Below are 17,427 nucleotides of genomic sequence, written 5' to 3' on the forward strand. Positions count from 1 at the left end.
GCGCGGAAGGGGGGAGGACTTCTTTACATCTGGGTGACGAAGCTGAGCGGGACAGCCCGCTCCCCTCTCTCTCTCCACAGGATCCGTGGCTCGCTCAGGGAGGGAAGTTCTGGGAAGCTCAATCAGTCGTTGGTTTCTGAGTTTTACCAAATAAAGTAGTCCAAGAGGAAAGGTCTGTCTCCTGGCGCCGAGCTCCTCGTCCTGACTGCGGGGGTGGCACCCGCTGTGCCGAGCCGGGTCCTCGGCCAGCCAGAGTGACACCCCCCCACCCCCCCTTTCCCCAGCCAAGGCAGTTTTCCCCGCGTTGAGACGCCGTCCCGTGCTTGGTGTCGGCGAGAGCAGCCGGGGGCGAGGGGGGGGGGGGGGGCGGCAGCAGGCTCAGCGGATCGATCTGCAGGTGCTGGGGCCTGCGTCTGTTTTCCAGACGCATTTTTTTTTTTTAATGGCTTTTCTTTGACTCGAAAGAAATTTTAGTTTCGCCCCTTGGCCGCGGCCTAGTGCCAGCGGGTTGGCAGCGGTGTTGCCGAGTGCCCCCCCCCCCCCAGAGGGAGGCAGATCTCGTGCTGAATTTTTGAGGAGACCTTGACCCCGTTAACGTCCCTCTTGGAAGAAACGCATCTCTGCGGCTTGCCTCTCCCCTGGAGCAGCGCTTCTCGGCAGCTTGTGGGCCCAGCTCGCATGGCGGCGGTGACACAGCAGCGCTCGCCGCCCTCCTGGGACGCCGGGGAGTGCCTGGTCCTCCTCCAGCATCAACTGGCGCTGACGATGCTGAATCCTCCCGCCGGTAACTCGCGGCTCGAGGGCCTGGGCTGCTGCTTCCCCGCGAGGGGGAATCGTCCCGAGGGCGCTTCTGGTTCTGCGGAGCCACGTCTGCCAACGCGCCCTCCGCCAGCGCGGCGTGGGTGCGGGGGGGGGAGCGATTCGCTCCCCGCTGGGCAGCGGTTGTCTGGGCATAGCATCCCGATTAATAATTACCCTCCCAGCCTCCGGTTGTCTATTTACGCTGTAAATTGTCCAAGCCAGGGGCTGGCCCTGGCTCACCGCTGCCCTCGCCTATGGGTTACTGCCGAAATGCACGTGAGGGTGGCAGAGGAGTCCCTGGCTGCCGCCCTCCTCCTCCTCCTCCTCCTCCTCCTGGGCCTCTCCGTGGCTCTGTGTCCGCTCTCCCCACCTGAGCCAGCCTGGAGCTCACCCGGCGTGCGAGCCCCGTCCGTTACCCACCTTGTTAAGATCCCGTGAGCCCCCTCCCCTCCCGTCCTCCCCCCCCAAGTCCCATCCCGGGCAGGTTTGCGTCAGCACAGGTTTTCCCCAAATCCTTCCCCCCCCCCCGCAGCAGCGCCGTTTGCAGCAGCAAGAGGCGGACAGCGTCCTGAAAGACAGCTCGTGCCGCAAGCATCCTTGGGCTCCCGCTGCCATCTCTTTAACTGTTGGGCAAGCCCCGGTTTCTTCGAGGAGGTCGCAGGGAGGAGGCTATATTTGGACATGTCTCTGCCCAGAGAGGCTGTTTAGGACTGGGGGAAGCGGACTGTGACCCTTTGCAACCAGCCCGGGCTGCGTGTTCGTGCTGCCTGCAAGCAGACGGGGGTGTGTTTGGGTTTTTTTTTTTTATATTCGCTCGGGTGTTTGGGCTCCGCGTTCCCCTGCCCGGAGCCCACTTAACTTCCTTGGCCCCTCACCAAAACCAGGGGGTCCCGGGGAGCGCACCAGCCTGCGGAGACCGGCACCCCTGGCTCTGCACGGCTCCTGTACGCGCTATCCTTCCCCCAGCAAAACCGGGGATGCTGGTGCCGACGCGATGCTGGTGCCGACGCGATGCTGGTGCCGACGCGATGCTGGTGCCGACGCGATGCTGGCAGCCTCCCCTTTGGTTTTTTTTTTTTTCCCCCCTGCAAACAGCCTCCCGCGGCCGGGTTAGAAACGCTGCTGGCCGGGGCAGGGCCGGGTGTTTATCCCGTGCCACCGGCCATGCTCCAGCCGTGTTCGCGCGGCCGCCTCCTCGGGCCGGTGGCTTCCTTGTCCCTCCCGGGGCAGGGGCTTCCTTGGGGGGTCCTGCGCCCCTAGAGCCAGCATGTGCCCCCCCCCCCCCCCCCCCCCAGCACCCCCATAACTCTTAACTTCTAAGCGTGCAGGGGGTGACCGTGCTGGGGGCGATGCTGTGTCCTGCCTGGGGCTGGGCTGCGCTGGGTGACACCAACCCTTGGGCGGGGGGGGGGGGGGGGGGCGACGTAGTTTTTGGGGGGAAATCCGCACCGCATGGGGAGCTGGAGGCTGCAGGTCGGTCCCTCTCCAGCGAGGCTGCAGGTATTGACCCCGTCTCTGCGCTACGCGGGGGGCCAGCAGCGCCAGCCCTTTGCTCCCTGGTATAAATCATTTACCTGCCTGCGACCTTCGCTTCAGCCCCTAGCCCGGGAAGGGTTGTGAGGGGCCGGGGAGGGGAGGGGGGGGGGTGTTTGGCTGGGGGGGTGACCCCCTGCCTCAGAGCGCGGTGACGCCGCTGTGCGGATGGCCCGCAGCATCCCGCGCCCCTCTCCCTGCCGGCTGCACCCCACCGTCCCGGCTCCACTTTGGCCCCTTTATCTGCTGCGTGCTCCTCTTTGGTGGGTCCCTGTGCAGGGCTGGGAAGGCGGCCCAGTGCCGCCAGGAGGAGGAGGAGGAGGAGGAGGAGGGGTGGGGAGAGGCCATGCCGGAGCTTTGCCAGATGTGGGAAAGGAGAGAAGGGGGGACGCTTTCGCTGCTGCTTCCCGCCGCATTGGGGGACCCCCCACCCCCACCCCTCCCTGTCCTAGAGCCGTCGCGCTCGTGGCCGGGATGGAGCCGCTGGCATCGGCCGAGCGAGCCAACCTCGGGGCGAGCATCCCCGGGCCAACGCGGTTTCCCCCCCGTGCCGGGGTGGGTGGGTGGGTGGAGAGGAGGGTGCCGATGGCTTCCCCCCGCAGCGTTCCCCGCTCTCGCCTCCCTCCACCCCCCGCATTGTTCCCGGCCCGGCGGGCGGGAGGAGGAGCAGGGCCAAGGGCCAGCATGCGGTAGGCGCCCGTGCCGCCGAGGCAGGCAGGAAGGCAGGCAGGAAGGCAGGCGCTGGGAGCGTGCCGCCGGCTGGAGCCGCCTGTCATGTTGGTCGAGCTGCTCTTCCAAGCTGCCTGTGTGTCCCTGTTCCTCCCGGGCGGCCAGGGCAGGGTGTACCCCGGGAGGAAGAAGCCGGCCAGCTTTGCCGTGGAGAGGTAGCCGGGTTCCCCCCCCTCCCCTTTTCCTTCTCCCTCTCCCAGCTACACCTGGGGACGGCAACGTGCCGTCCCGTGCCGAGCTCCGGCCATCCGCCCCCTCGGCTGCCTTCGGGGCTCAGGCCGTGCCTCCCGTCCCAGCCGAAGGGGGTGGCACCCCATGCGTCCCTCCCTCTGCCCGGGGGTGGCCGGGACCAGGGGAGCGTGACCCTCGCAGGGGTCCTGCTCCCCGCATCCGTGTCCCGCTCCCCGTGTCCTGCTGGGGGACGTTTCTCCCCCGTTACCGCGTGCTGGGGTGTCCAGGCTAGCTGGGGCACGGTCCTCTCCCTCCATCCCACCTTGTTTTGGGGTCACACCGCACCCCGGTTCCACGTGCCTGTCTCTCCCCCTGGATCCATGCTGTGCTCCGCTGCCCAGGATGGGGTGGCCGTGGGCCACGTCGTGACCGCTCCTGTGTGTCCCCCTGTCCTCGCGTTCCCGGGGCGGAGGGCTCCCCGCCGGCCGGAGGAGCTCCCCCGGGACCTTTGCTCTCTGCCCTGGGGGCTCGGGGCAGGGTGGCCTCAGCCTCCCGTCTGTCGCGCAGGCGCCGCGTGGGGCCCCACGTCTGCTTCTCGGGCTTCGGCAGCGGATGTTGCCCCGGGTGGATGCTGTCTCCGGGCAGCGGGCAGTGCACCCTGCGTGAGTATGGGCTCTGGGGGTGCAGGGGTGGGTGGGGGTCCCTGCCCTCCTGACGGCCGCCTGTCCCCGCTCCCCGCAGCGCTCTGCTCCTTCGGCTGCGGCAGCGGCTTGTGCATCGCCCCCAACCTCTGCTCGTGCCCGGATGGAGAGCAGGGCATCACCTGCCCAGGTACCCTCCCGCTCCCGGTCGCGCCAAAAGCCAGGACCCCCGGGCTTTCCTGGCAGGGCACGTTGCTCCTTGTCACCTCTCCCTGCAACATCCCCCCGGCGCCGTCCCCGTCCCTGGCAGGGGTAGGGATGCTCCCAGGGCAGGGTGCAGACCCTGGGGGATCCGGGGAGCGGGTGCCACAGTGCAGGGCCTGGGGTGGGAGGGCGGGCGGGCGCTGGGGTGGCATCGGTGCCCTGCGGACCCCCGTCCGTGTTTCAGAGCCTCCGGGGACGTGCGGGGAGTACGGCTGCGACATCTCCTGTAACCACGGCGGGTGCCAGGAGGTGGCCCGCGTCTGCCCCCTCGGCTTCTCCATGGTGGAGACGGCCAACGGCGTCCGCTGCACCGGTGAGCCGGGACGGGGAGGTCCCAGTGGGACGGGGGGTCCCGGCGGCGGCGGCCCCCCATCTCCAGCTCTCCCCTCTTGCCCCCAGACATCGACGAGTGCCTGAGCGCTGCCTGCGAGGGTCTCTGCGTTAACACCGAGGGCGGCTTCGTCTGCGAGTGCGGCCCCGGCATGCAGCTCTCCACCGACCGCCACAGCTGCCAGGGTGCGTGGGGGCCGGGGGGCCGGCCGGGGGGCAAGCGGGGGCCAGCCGGGGCTGCTGACCCTCAGCCTCTGCCCCCCCAGATACGGACGAGTGCCTGGCCACGCCGTGCCAGCATCGCTGCAAGAACAGCATCGGCAGCTACCGCTGCTCCTGCCGGCCTGGCTACCACCTCCATGGGAACCGGCACTCCTGCGTGGGTGAGCACCGTGTCCCGGCCCCCTCTTCCCTCTCTGTGCCACAAAGCCCAGGGGATGGAGGTGGCCATTGAAGCCCATCGGCACGGTGCTGCCACCTCGTCCTCATCCTTGCACGGGCCGTGCTGGAGGGGACAGCTCGGTGGCACCGGGCTCCCTCCCGAGCCGTTTCCCGGCGTGTAGCACCTCCTGCCTGGGCACTGACAAGTGCCCTTGTCCCCCAGATGTCAACGAATGCCGGCGGCCGGGAGAGCGCCGAGCCTGCCAGCACGCCTGCCACAACACGCCGGGCAGCTACCTCTGCTCCTGCCGCCCCGGGTACCGGCTCAGCGGCGACAGGGTCTCCTGCGAAGGTATCGGTCTCCTTCTCCGGGCCGGGCCAGGGGAGCGGGGCGGGATGCCCCCAGCTCCCTGCCTGCCCCAAGTGACGTCTGTTCCTTCCTTCCTTCCTAGGCTACCCCAAATCCATCCTGGCCCCATCGCCCATCCTGCAGTCCCTGCAGCATCCGCCCACCCTTGTCCTGCTCCCTCCTGGCTCTGGGGGACCCCTCCTGGTCCCCAGGGGCTCCCCCTCGCCCCACCTCCCTGCCGCGGCTCCTGGTACCCAACTCCCTTTCTCCTCTCCCTCCCCGGCGTCCCCGGCCACCGAGCCGTCCCCGCGTGCTGTGGGAGCCCCCGGTACATCCGCCCCATCGGCCCCTCGCTGTTGGTACCGGGGGGCCCCCCGGGAGCCCGGCGCTCGCTGGACAGAGCCGGGGTGCCGGAGCTGCGCCTGCCAGGTAAACACCCCGTCCTCCCCGCGCCTCTCCCCGCCGCACCAGCCTGACGTTGGGCTGAGCCGGCGTGCGCCCTTGCAGGGGGGACGAGTGCTCTGCGAGGCCGTGAGCTGCCCCGTGGCGGCCTGCTCCCACCCGCTGCCCGCCCCGGCCGGGGGCTGCTGCCCCAGCTGCGCAGGTGAGCCCCGGCCCCCCCGGCCCCGCTGCCCGGGGCGGCCCCCCCTGACCCGCCTGCCTTGCAGGCTGCCTGCACGAGGGGGTGGCCCGGGCCGAGGGCGACGTCTTCTCCCCATCCGACTGGAACTGCACTGTCTGCGTCTGCCTGGTGAGCCCGCGCCGTCCCGGGGCGGGATGGGGATGGGAGCGTGCCCCCGCATCCGCGGGGATGCACCTCCGGGGCGATGGAGCGGGATGAGCTGGGGCGGATGACGCCCCGGCACCGTCCCCCCATGGTGGGGAAGGGGCGCGTCGCCCCTCGGCTGCCCCGTGACAGCCCCACGCTCTCCTCCGCAGGCCGGTAACGTCTCCTGCATCTCCCCCGAGTGCCCCCCAGGCTCCTGCCCCAGCGCCTCGCCGGCTGACTGCTGCTCCTGCCAGCCAGGTGGGTCCCCCGGGACCCCCAGCTCCTGGGGCGTGTGGGGCCGGGGGACCCCGGGGCTCTGCTGGGAAGGGGGGTTCAGGGTGGGCGTTCGGCAGGAGCCGTGCTTCGCCCCCCGACCCCAGCCCCGGCCCCACTGCCTCTCTCTCCTCCCCAGCAAAGTGTAGTTTTCGGGGCCGCACGTACGCGCACGGCGCCCGGTTCAGCCTGGACGGGGACGACTGCACCACCTGTGTCTGCCGGGTAGGTCCCGGGGGACTGGGGGGGTCCCCGGGGCTGGGGGTCCCCAGGGATGCTCCAGGGCTTCCCCGCACCATCCTGGCGGGGGGGGGGGGGGGAGGGGGGGAGCGGAATCCAGCCTTTGCTCGGGGCTGAGGCAGGACGGGTGGGCATGGGGCTGGGGCCGGTGGGTGACGCGTCCCCATGTCCCCAGGGTGGCGAGGTGGAGTGCTCCTTCGCCCCCTGCCCCGTGCTGGACTGCCCGCAGCACCAGCGGCACCTGGGCCCCGGGCAGTGCTGCTTCACCTGCCGGGACCCCCCGGCCCCCGCCGGTGAGTCCGCGCTGGGGGGCACCTGGGGACGGGCAGGGTGGGATCGGGGGGGGACGACACAGGTGAGGGCAGGGAGAGTGGGATGTGGGGGACCTCTGGGGATGAGCAGGGCGGGATGTGGGGGACGCTTGGGGACGGGGAGGGCGGGATGTGGGGAATACCTGGGCAGAGGGAGGGTGGGATGTATGGGACAGCTGGGGACAAGGAGGACGGGATGTAGGGGAGGGCAGGAGAAAGCAGGGGAGCTGGATGTGGGGGCGCACGGGGACCGGCAGGGTATTTGGGGGGGCTGCACGGCCATGGGGTTTGGAGGCAGGGAGTGGGCACAGGACGGGAACGGCACACGTGTCCAGCAGTGCACGCACACGCCTGAGCGTGCAACCAGGAGGGTGATGGGCTGGGGGTGCCCGTGTCCCCCTCTGCCCCCCCCCCCAGGTTGCTTCGTGGATGACAACGGGGTGGAGTTTCCCATCGGACAGATCTGGTCTCCGGGCGATCCCTGTGAGTTATGCATCTGCCAGGTGAATGAGAACCTGCTCTGCTTCACTCCTCCTACCTGCCCCTGCCCCGGCGCACGGCTCCTGTCCCCCTCCTTCCCTTGGGATGCCGGGCTCGTGGCCGTGGTCCCCAGCAGCTCCCCGGCTTCGTGGGCTTTAAACCCCGCGGTTTTGGGCAACCCAAGGTCTCTGTCAAGTGCTTCTCCCCTGCAGGCAGACGGCTCGGTGAGCTGCAAGCGGACGGACTGTGTGGAGACCTGTCCCTACCCCATCCGCATCCCCGGGCAGTGCTGCCCCGACTGCTCGGCAGGTGATGGGGGCGGTGGGTGCTTGTTGGAGGGGTGCTGGCTCCACTGCATCCCCTCCGCATCCCCTGCCCGCAGTCCCGGGCAGGACCAGACCCAGCAAGCCTGGGCTTAAAGCAGAGAGGTCTCCCGGTGGTCCCCAAGCCAACCTGGGGACCACAAGTGCCCCTCTCCTCCCCGCAGGCTGCACCTACATGGGAAGGATCTTCTACAACAACGAGACCTTCCCCTCCGTCCTGGACCCCTGTCTCAGCTGCATCTGCCTGGTGAGGGCCGCGCCGGGGACGGCGAGATGTTTTCGGCTCCTGCCCCATGGGCTGAGCCCCAGTTTTTTCCTCCGTTGCAGGAAAAAGCTCCCGGGCGTTTCGGGGCTGCCCCCTTTTCCCCAGCCCACCCCGGCGGGCGCTAACGCCCGGCCCTCGCGCGTCTCTCCCGTCTCTCGCAGCTGGGCTCGGTGGCCTGCTCGCCCGTGGACTGTGCCATCTTCTGCACCTATCCCTTCCACCCCGAGGGCGAGTGCTGCCCCGTCTGTAACGGTAGGAGCCGGGGGGGGGTGTGTGGGGGGGAGCAGGGGGCCCCGTCCCCCTGCCCGGTGAGCCCCCCGCCACGCGCTGAGCGCTGCCTCGCTCCCTGCAGACTGCAACTACCAGGGTAGGAAGGTGGCGAACGGCCAGACCTTCACCCCCGAGGGACAGCCCTGCACCCGCTGTACCTGCCAGGTGAGGGGGGTGCCCGTGGGGTGCCCGCGCCCACAGGGTGCCCGCGCCGGTGGCAGAGGGGACCGGGGAGGGGATGGCGGGGACGGCTCACCCCCGCCTTCGCCCCTCGCTGCCAGCTCGGGGAGGTGAGCTGCGAGAAGAGGCTGTGTCCCCGCTCCTGCGCAGAGCCTGCCGCGCTGCCCGCTGCCTGCTGCCCGCCCTGCCAAGGTAAGGGGGATGCCCGGGCTCCGGGATGCCGGTGGCAGGGTCTGGCTTGGGACCCCCTGCCCTGCAGGACGTGGCCGTGCTGCGGCACCCCGGGGCGGTTGGGTGTCCCCCGCGCAGGCTGGGGAGTCCCCGGGGAGAGGCGGGTGCTAACTAAAAGCATCTCTCCGTTAGCCACAGACGTCCGGCTCCCGCTGCAGAGCAGCGACCCGTCCCTGTCCCCAACCCACGAGGACTCGCCCACTGGCACCCCACACCCCAGCCCCCCCGCATCAACCCAGCCCCCCCGCCACCGCCTGGCCCGGCTCCTGCTCCCCAACGCAGCCCCCCTCGGCCCCTCTCTGGGGAGTGCGGGGGCTGGGGAGCCCCCTCCGACCACGCTGAGCCCCCCCGGGCACCCATCAACAGCCGCTCTGCCCCCCGACACCCCCTCTGAGGCCGCAACCCCCCCAGCTCCCACAGACAGCCCCAGCTCGAGCCCCGAGGCTCAAGGACCCCCTGGGGACGCGGACCCCTCTGCCCTGCCACCGGCCAGCGGGGAGAGCCCCAGCGGGCACGTGGCTCCCTAGGGCCCAGGTGCCATGCGTGCCTGGCACGGCGTGAGCAGGAGGAGGATGAAGAGGAGGAAGAGGATGAAGAAGGAGAGGAGGAGGAGGTGGGGGGGGGGGTCTGCAGGACCAGCAGGCCTGGCCCACCAGGCCCCCGGGGTGGTGGGTGGCTGGGGAGGGGGTGCCAAGCAGACAGGGTGGGCAACAGCATCCCCGCTCCCACGGGTGCATCCCCGCTCCCACGGGTGCATGGGCACTGCCTCTCTCTCGGGCAGAGGCTGGGCGGTCCCCATCTGCCCCGGGGTGCCGGGGTCCCCCAGCCCCTCACCGCCCCACTGGGGCAGGACTGTGGGGCAGGACAAGTCCCCGTCCGTCCGTCCGTCCGTGTCGTCCCCCCCCGAGCCTCCCCGGCTCTCTGGGCGCAGGATGCGGGGCTGGGAGATGCTCCTGGCCGGGCTGGGGTGCCCCGTGCCAGCCCCCAAGCACGGCACGCACCCCTGGGGTGGGCGCTGCCCCCGGTTCCTGGCGCGGGGAGGGGGCGAGCTGCCCTCCCTGCCACCAATAAAGTCACCCTGGTATTTATGCCCCGTCCCCCTGCTCCTGCTTGCACCCGCTGGCATGCTGAACCCAGCCACGGGGCTTTCCCTCGGGGAGGGCTTTGGGGTGAGTGACCCCCCCCCGGCATGAATAGGGCAGTGCCGGAGGTGTTCATCCCCCTCCCCCCCCCCCCGAGCGGGGTTTGGGGACAGGAGGGACGCGCCCTGCCCCAGTGGCAGGAGCGTGGCTGAGGACTTCATTGCGGCCGGCCGGGGCCTCTGCAGGCTGACCCCGAGGGAGCAGAGCTGAGCGGGGGGAGAGGGGTTTCTGGGGGCTGGCTCCAGATTTTGGCTGCTCCTGGTTGAGATTTGCCAGGGGTTTGACCCGAGCAAAGCGTCCGGTCCCAGGAAACGTTTGCAAGGTGCTGAGGCTGATGCTGCCCCTGCGAAGGGGCTCCCAGAGCACGGCTCTACCCAGGGAGATGGCGAAAAGACAGGTCCGTGGCTCCTGGGAGCTTCACAGGGGTTCCCCCAGGCAGTGTCCAGCAAGGAAAGATGGCGATTAGCGGCGCAAAGCACCCCCAGCACCAGGATGGGACCCAGCGCCGCAGCAGGCAAGGTCCCCCCAGCCCCGAACGTGGGCATCGGATGCTGGCAGGGGCAGAGCCGCAGCCGTGCTCCCATCCTGGTCCCTCGTGGTTCCCCACACCTTCCCCATCCCACCTGGCCTCCGCCAACCCCAGCAGCCACAGCCGCCTCACGGCTGTGAGGACGGAAAGCGGTGGCCCTGGGGCACCTGCCTTTACGTGGGGGTACGTAGAAGCACGCCCCAGCCCCGGATGAGGAGCACCGGCCGCCCCGATAAAGCCTGCCCGGGCGCCCGGTTGGTGGCACGGCTCTGCCCCGGGCAGCCTGCGGGCACCTCCAGCCCCAGGTCTGCACAGGCGCCGGGGGTGTTTGCACCGCCACCCACGGTCAAGGGCATCATCAGGGTGCGGGGCAAGGGGGTGGTTCTGCCTGCGGGGTGAGGCTGGCACCCAGGGTGACATCCCGCCTGCCCACCCACCGGTGTCCATGCCCAGGGACGTGGTGGCAGCTGAGCCAGCCCTTCCCAGAGAGACGCGGCACAAGGAGGCTTCTCTACGGCTTTATTGTGCTCGGTGGCCATAACGGGAGGGGACGGGAGTGCTGGGCAAGGGTCAGCCCTGCCAGCCACCAAGCTGGGGACGCCAGGACAGCGGGGCACGCTGCCTGTCCCCGTCCCCAGCACGGAGGCACGCTCAGGGCAGCGGGGACAGCCCCACCATGTTTTTGGCCCTGTTGAAGATCACGTAGTACTCGTGGATGAAGATGTCCCCCAGGATCCAGAGCTCGCCCGACTCGGTGGGGACGTTCATGCCTTCGAAGCCGAGGCTGCAGAACCCGTTGCTCTGCAGCCAAGGACGTGGTGGATGGTGGTTACCAGCTGCCGGACCCCCCCAAACCCCCCCCAGGTCCCCTCCCCGGCGGGATGCTCACCTCCATCACGTAGGCGCTGGGCGACACGGGGAAGGCTTTGCCGTTGATGTGGAAGACGACGTCGGGCAGCGTGCTTACGGACTTGCAGTTGATCTGGGGGGGGGGGACATGGTGGCAGATGGGGGGTCAGCAGCCACCCCGAGAAGGACCACGTGCCCCGAGGAGCGATGGGGACCAGTGCACCGTGGAGCAGCCCCGGCATTCAGCCGGGCACCCCGCAGAGCCCCAAAGGTCCCCGAAGCCCTGCACGTTCCCCTGGGGCCTCACCTCGCCGTCGGAGCTGGCGCTGAGGGTGCGCAGGATGGTGCCGAGGGCTCCGTTGGGCACGGCCAGCAGCGAGGTGCCCGTGTCCACGATGGCCTGGCAGCCCGAGGAGCAGGCGACAGATTTCCCGTTGATGGAGACGCTGGGGAAGAGGGGCGGCGAGGTGAGCCTCCCGGGCGCGGGACGAGGGGCTACCCCCCCCCAAAACACTGGCTGGAGGGCAAGGGGAGCCACTGAGCCTGGGGGCTGTGCCGGGACTACCTGTCCATGGTGATCTGCCAGTAGGTTTCGGCAGAGAGGGGGATCCAGGTGATGCCGTTGGTGGCGTAGAAGGGGTCGATGGCACCGAAGAGGACAAAGCTGCCGCTCTGCTCGTTCCTGCAAGGGGGGAGCAGTCAGGTGGAAGTCCCACCCCGCCACAACCACTCTGCTGGCAGTGCCATCGCCGGGGGGGGGGGCTTTGCCATCCTCCTCTGCTGGCGCCGATGCTGGCGCCGGTGAGCCATGTCCCCCGGGAGCCACGGGGGCATCACGCCACCGGGGAATGGTGCCGGAGCCAGCCCCAGTGGGAGGGAAACGGGAGAAAATCCTCGGCAAGGGCTGGGCGGCTCCGGCCAGGGCTTACTTGCTCAGGTAGACGGAGAAGAGGTCCCTGGCCACAAGGCCTTCCGCCATCATGTTGTCGAAGACGGGGGTGGCTCCGGAGGAGGCGATGCTCGGGAAAGCCAGCCCCAGGATGCCGTCGAAGGGAGCATAGTAGAAGAAATCGCCAGGCTCGGTCTCAGACAGCCCGAAGATCTGGTTGGTGACCTCGATGCTTGTGACCTGGTCGGGGAGATGGGGAGAGGGAGAGGGGCTTGGTTTGGGCAGGCGGTGCCCCGGTGGCCCCGCTCCCGTGGGATAGGGCGTCTGGTGCGCCCCGCCTTACGGTGACGGTGTCGTAGCCCAGGATGCCGGTCATGCTGCCAGTGCCGTAGGCGATGTAGACGCTGTCGTTGGTGCTGATGAAGGTGGAGGAGTCCGCTGGGTTGAAGCGTTTGTGGTTTTCTGTGGGTACAGGAGGAAGACGGTCACGGTCCGTCCTGTCCTCAGGGACCAAGGATGACCCTCCAGTGCCTCCCCCATCGCCCGACGTCCCTCGGGAGAGACAGGGCAGAGCCGTCCTCGGCTCCCAGCCCCGTCAGGGGCTCCCAGAGCCAGGCAGGGCAGGGGGCTGGCCAAGCCCGAGGCTTCCGCTGCCTTCACCCCTTGCCCGGCCGGCCACGGGGCTGCCAGATACCTACTGCAGGACTGGCTGGAGCAGTACACCGAGGGCACCCACAGGTTGGAGGAGCCGGTGTCAAAGATAACGGTGAACTCCTGGGCTGGGGTACCGATGGAGATGGTGCCAAAGTACTCGGTCTGTCAAAGCGGGATGGGTAAGGGATTAGTGGGATAGATAAAAGGGGCTAGCAGGATGGATAAGGGGCTAGCGGGATGGGTAAGGGATTAGTGGGATAGATAAGGGGATGGGTAAGGGGCTAGCGGGATGGGTAACGGGTTAGAGGAATGGGTAAGGGACTAGTGGATCATGTAAGGGGCTAGCAGGATGGGTAAGGGGCTAGTGGATCAGGTGAGGGGCTAGTGGGTCAGGTAAGGGGTTAGGGGGACAGGTAAGGGGCTAGCGGGATGGGTAAGGGGTTAGAGGAATGGGTAAGGGGCTAGTGGATCAGGTGAGGGGCTAGTGGGTCAGGTAAGGGGTTAGCAGGATGGGTAAGGGGCTAGTGGATCAGGTAAGGGGCTAGTGGGTCAGGTAAGGGGTTAGGGGGACAGGTAAGGGGCTAGCAGGATGGGTAACGGGTTAGAGGAATGGGTAAGGGGCTAGTGGATCAGGTGAGGGGCTAGTGGGTCAGGTAAGGGGTTAGCAGGATGGGTAAGGGGCTAGTGGATCAGGTAAGGGGCTAGTGGGTCAGGTAAGGGGTTAGGGGGACAGGTAAGGGGCTAGCAGGATGGGTAACGGGTTAGAGGAATGGGTAAGGGGCTAGTGGATCAGGTGAGGGGCTAGTGGGTCAGGTAAGGGGCTAGTGGATCAGGTAAGGGGCTAGCGGGATGGGTAAGGGGCTAGGGGGGTCAGGTAAAAGGCCAGTGGCCCCGCGGGCTGCCCCGCCGGTGCTGGCCCCTCCGCCCCGCCATGCTTACGTTCAGGTAGTTCTGCAGGGGCTCGGCGGAGGTGCTGGTTGGGAAGTACTTGGCAGCCAGGTTGTAGGGGTGCTGCTTCAGGTAGCGATCCAGCAAGCCGTGCTCCCGCAGGGACTGCCGCAGGGACTTCGCCCTCCTCAGAGGGATCCTGGGGTGCAAGAGAGAGGGGAGCCGGTCCGTCACCGGGAGCTGGGCAGGGAAGTGCCTCGGGGGGGCGGCGGGTATCCCCGCCGTGCACTTGCCCTGTGCCTCCATCCCACAGCCCCTCGTGTGGGACCCGGGGGCCGTCCTCGCTGTGGGGAGCCTCAGCCATGGCAATGGCTGGGGGGGGGGGGGGGGCTTGCAGGTTGTCCCCCCCCATCCCTGCTGCGTGCCGGGAGCCGGGCAGTCGCCCCGCTTGCCTCTCCCAGCCTGGGTGCTGGGGGTCCTGGGGACCGCGGTGGCTGTGGGGGTACCCCGTCACGCCGGTGCTCACCTGGAGACAAGGCACTGGGCCAGGGTCACCAAGCCGAGGAGCAGGAGCAGCTTCATGGTGACTGCTGACAGCCAGCAACCGAGGTGAAGAGACACACCGAGTATGCCGCCAGCCCCAGCCCGGCTCCTTATATCCCAACCACACTTGTTTGTCCAGCGTCCCCGATAAGAAAGGTAAACAGCTCCGGGGGGAGTTATCACAATGTCCTTAACGGATACAGGGGGAATGTCAAGCTGAGGGCTCTCCACCTTCGCTGGGGTCGAATGCCACGGCTGGGGCGTAGGGATGCTTGCAGCAGGCTGGGACCGGGAGAAAAGCACCCTCCAGTTACTCTGCGTCCTGAGAGGGAAGGCACTGGGGGACAGGGGGGGCTGGTAAGGGGAACGCGGGGCTGGCTGCGGCCATTTCTGGGCATTCCCCCCCCCCCATCTGACTACCCATGCATCACACAAGCCGACAACACCGTTGCGGCCGAGGAACCGCAGCGTAAATCACACGCCGTTAGATAAAAGCACTTATTTTCCAGTTGGCTCTACCTGGCCGGGGTAGCCACCGCCGCCGCAGGGGATGACATTTTCCCCAGCCCCGGGGAAGCTGCGGTACGAAGGGTCCTGGGGCTGCTCCGGACTGTCCTTGCCCTGACGGAGTTTCTGTCTGGAGGGGTTCGTCAGGGTGGAGCCGGCATGGAGATGTGGGGCTGGTACGGGAGCACCGGTCCTTCGGGGTCCCCTAGTCCCCCCCAGCCCCTCGCTGGAGGGTTTGATCCTGGGGGTTTGTCCTGGTTTTGGCAGGGACAGAGTTAATTTCCTTCCTAGTAGCTGGTCCAGTGCTGTGTTTTGGATTTAGGAGGAGAACAAAGTTGATAACACACCCATGTTTTAGTTGTTGCTGAGCAGTGCTTACACTAGTCAAGGGCTTTTCAGCTTCCCACGCTCTACCGACTGAGAAGGCTGGGGGTGCACAAGAAGCCGGGAGGGGGCACAGCCAGGACAGCTGACCCAAACTGGCCAAAGGGACATTCCACACCATGGGACGTCATGCTCAGTACATAAACTGGGGGAAAGCTGGCCGGGGGGGCCGCTGCTCGGGGTCTGGCTGGGCATTGGTCGGTGGGTGGTGAGCAACTGCACTGTGCATCACTTGCTTTGTGTATTATTATTATTCTATTTCAATTATTAAACTGTTTTTATCTCAACCCACGAGTTTTTCTCACTTTGACTCTTCCAATTCTCTCCCCCATCCCACTGTGGGATGGGGGAGTGAGCGAGCGGCCGGGTGGTGCTCAGTTGCCGACTGAGGTTAAACCACGACAGGCTTGCGGCCTCATGCCCCTCCTGCAGCTGCTGCCCAGGGTGCACGTCCCTTGGGGGGGACTGGGGACAGATGGTGGCCCCTCGCCGCTGCCCTGAGCGCCCCGGGCTGCCTTGGGGTGCCCACCCACGGGTGGCAGCCGTGCCCCGGCTTCGTCAAGCACGTGGGACGTGGCTGGCCGTCACCCTGCGGCAGACACAGGGGTTTGCACAAGGGGCTCCACCGAACGCCAGTGCCAGGGGCTTGGTAGCGACACCGGGGTAAATTCGCTTAATCTTACACCTACATCCAACGGGCAAACACGGTCATTCCTCACCGGCTTTATCCATTACAGATGCCGGCTCCTGTTAGCTCAACACAGCGCCTCTCTGTCCGCCTGCCCCGGGGCTCTGGGCGGGGAGGTGGAAGCCCACGTCCTCCGCCGCGGCTGAGCCGAGCTGCTGCCTGCAGCCCCCCCCCCCCCCCCCCCCGCCTGCCTCCCCTGCCCCCGGGGCTGGGGTCAGCCTGGGCAGAGCGTGGCGGAGGAGCTGCGCTGCTGGGGCCCGGCTTGAGAGTCCTAGATCACAGAACGGTTTGGGTTGGAAGGGACCTTAAACATCATCTGGTCCAACGCCCGGCCACGGGCAGGGACGCCTTCCACTAGATCAGGTTGCTCCAAGCCCCATCCAACCTGATCTTGAACACCTGCAATGATGGGGCACCCACAACTTCTCTGGGCAACCTGTTCCAGTGTCTCACCACCCTCACAGTCAAGAATTTCTTCTGAATATCTAATCTAAATCTACCCTCTTTCAGTTTAAAACCGTTACCCCTCATCTTATCACTACGCTCCCTGACACAGACTCCCTCCCCATCTTTCCTGTAGCCCCCCCCTTTAAGAACTGGAAGGTCTCCCCGGAGCCTTCTCTTCTCCAGGCTGAACAACCCCAACTCTCTCAACCTTTCCTCACGGGGAGGTGCTCCAGCCCCCTGATCATCTTCATGGCCCTCCTCCGGACCCGCTCGAGCAGGTCCATGTCTTTTTTATGCTGGGGCTTCATCTTCCTCCACCTGTCCCAGGGCTGCCTGCGGAACTGGGACCAGCCTGGGGGGGGGTGTGGGGGTGAAACTGGGACCAGCCGAGGGAAAGACCAGCTCGGGATGCCGCTGGTTGAACAACGCCAAGGTCGCCCACGCCGGGCTGTGTCAGAGGTGCCCGGCGCTGGACCAGGCGTCCCGGCCGCCGTCACAGCACCACGTGCGTGAGATGTGGTTGCCGGCACGGTCACCTTGTCCTGCGCTTGGGGGAAAACAAAGCCAGACCCTGCACCCACGAGCTGGGGACCAGCCCGCCCAGAGGCACCACACGGGCTGAAGCTGGCTCTCCTCCCTCGGCACCAGTTTCAACCCAGCTCTGAATAATAAAAGAATTGAGGATAGATGCTAAATTGCACTGGGGGAATGAAATGAGTAAGAACCTGGTAGGATCTGACGGGTGATGTTGGGAGAAAAGGGATGAGGCATCTAATTCTCCCTGAGCGAAAGGGAAGATGTGATGCGTTCGGTTCGGGGGTGGGGATCTGGAAAGGAGAAGGTCTTGGCTGACCCCCAAAATGGAAAGTCTGGACCTGGCAGGAGGCCACAGCCTGAAAACCCTGCGTGGAGCCTTGGCATCGTGTTCCCCGCCGGCCTCGTGAGCCAGTCTTGTGCCTGCAGGTAGCTGTAAACTACAAAGAAAATCAGAGATTAGACAACAGCATCTACTTCACGCTTCGCTCCCTCGCTCCCCCGGCCCCGCACAAGGCAGCAGGGCGTTTTGATGAATACGAGCTCAGATAAGGAGCAGCCCTAGCAAAGGGGCTAGCTCGCTGCAAACACGTCCTTGCCGCGCTACGCGTGGAAAGCGCTTATTTGCAGAAGGTTATCGGAGCAGGGCGCGCGAGGACGCGTCCCTCGGCGGGGAAGCTGCCGTAGCCAGCTGCCCTGGGACTGTTCCGACGGGCTGCTAGATTGCATTTCGTTCCCCCAACACACCGGGTGTCTGCACGCAGGGAAGAGGCTGTTCCCGCCGGGCAAAGCCTCTTCCTTCATGGCACGCGGGGGGGTTTCACTGCTCCAC

General features: G+C 67.3%; 2 protein-coding genes across 3 annotated transcripts; one reads left to right on the forward strand and one right to left on the reverse strand.

Moving 5' to 3' along the window:
- Positions 1–3,051: 3,051 nt before the first annotated feature.
- On the forward strand, positions 3,052–9,121 carry VWCE (von Willebrand factor C and EGF domains). 2 transcript variants are annotated; one of them, XM_076343672.1, is made up of 20 exons: positions 3,052–3,218; positions 3,802–3,896; positions 3,976–4,065; positions 4,324–4,452; positions 4,539–4,655; positions 4,736–4,852; positions 5,074–5,202; positions 5,303–5,628; positions 5,707–5,803; positions 5,868–5,950; positions 6,139–6,226; positions 6,381–6,466; positions 6,657–6,774; positions 7,210–7,295; positions 7,485–7,593; positions 7,760–7,842; positions 8,022–8,112; positions 8,213–8,295; positions 8,412–8,502; positions 8,674–9,121. In XM_076343672.1, the coding sequence occupies exons 1-20, from the start codon at positions 3,109–3,111 to the stop codon at positions 9,066–9,068; spliced, it is 2,523 nt and encodes an 840-aa protein (XP_076199787.1). In that variant the 5' UTR covers positions 3,052–3,108; the 3' UTR covers positions 9,069–9,121. The 2 variants fall into 2 exon arrangements, with proteins under 2 accessions (XP_076199787.1, XP_076199788.1); XM_076343673.1 differs by having other exon boundaries at positions 7,485–7,581.
- Positions 9,122–10,863: 1,742 nt separating this feature from the next.
- On the reverse strand, positions 10,864–14,074 carry LOC143163045 (pepsin A-like). The gene is made up of 9 exons (XM_076343690.1): positions 14,019–14,074; positions 13,544–13,691; positions 12,649–12,766; positions 12,294–12,412; positions 11,991–12,190; positions 11,627–11,743; positions 11,369–11,507; positions 11,102–11,194; positions 10,864–11,013 (listed from the first exon to the last, which is right to left on the reverse strand). The coding sequence occupies exons 1-9, from the start codon at positions 14,072–14,074 to the stop codon at positions 10,864–10,866; spliced, it is 1,140 nt and encodes a 379-aa protein (XP_076199805.1).
- Positions 14,075–17,427: the final 3,353 nt, after the last annotated feature.

Source organism: Aptenodytes patagonicus, chromosome 7 (assembly GCF_965638725.1).
Source record: "Aptenodytes patagonicus chromosome 7, bAptPat1.pri.cur, whole genome shotgun sequence".
NCBI lineage: Eukaryota > Metazoa > Chordata > Aves > Sphenisciformes > Spheniscidae > Aptenodytes > Aptenodytes patagonicus.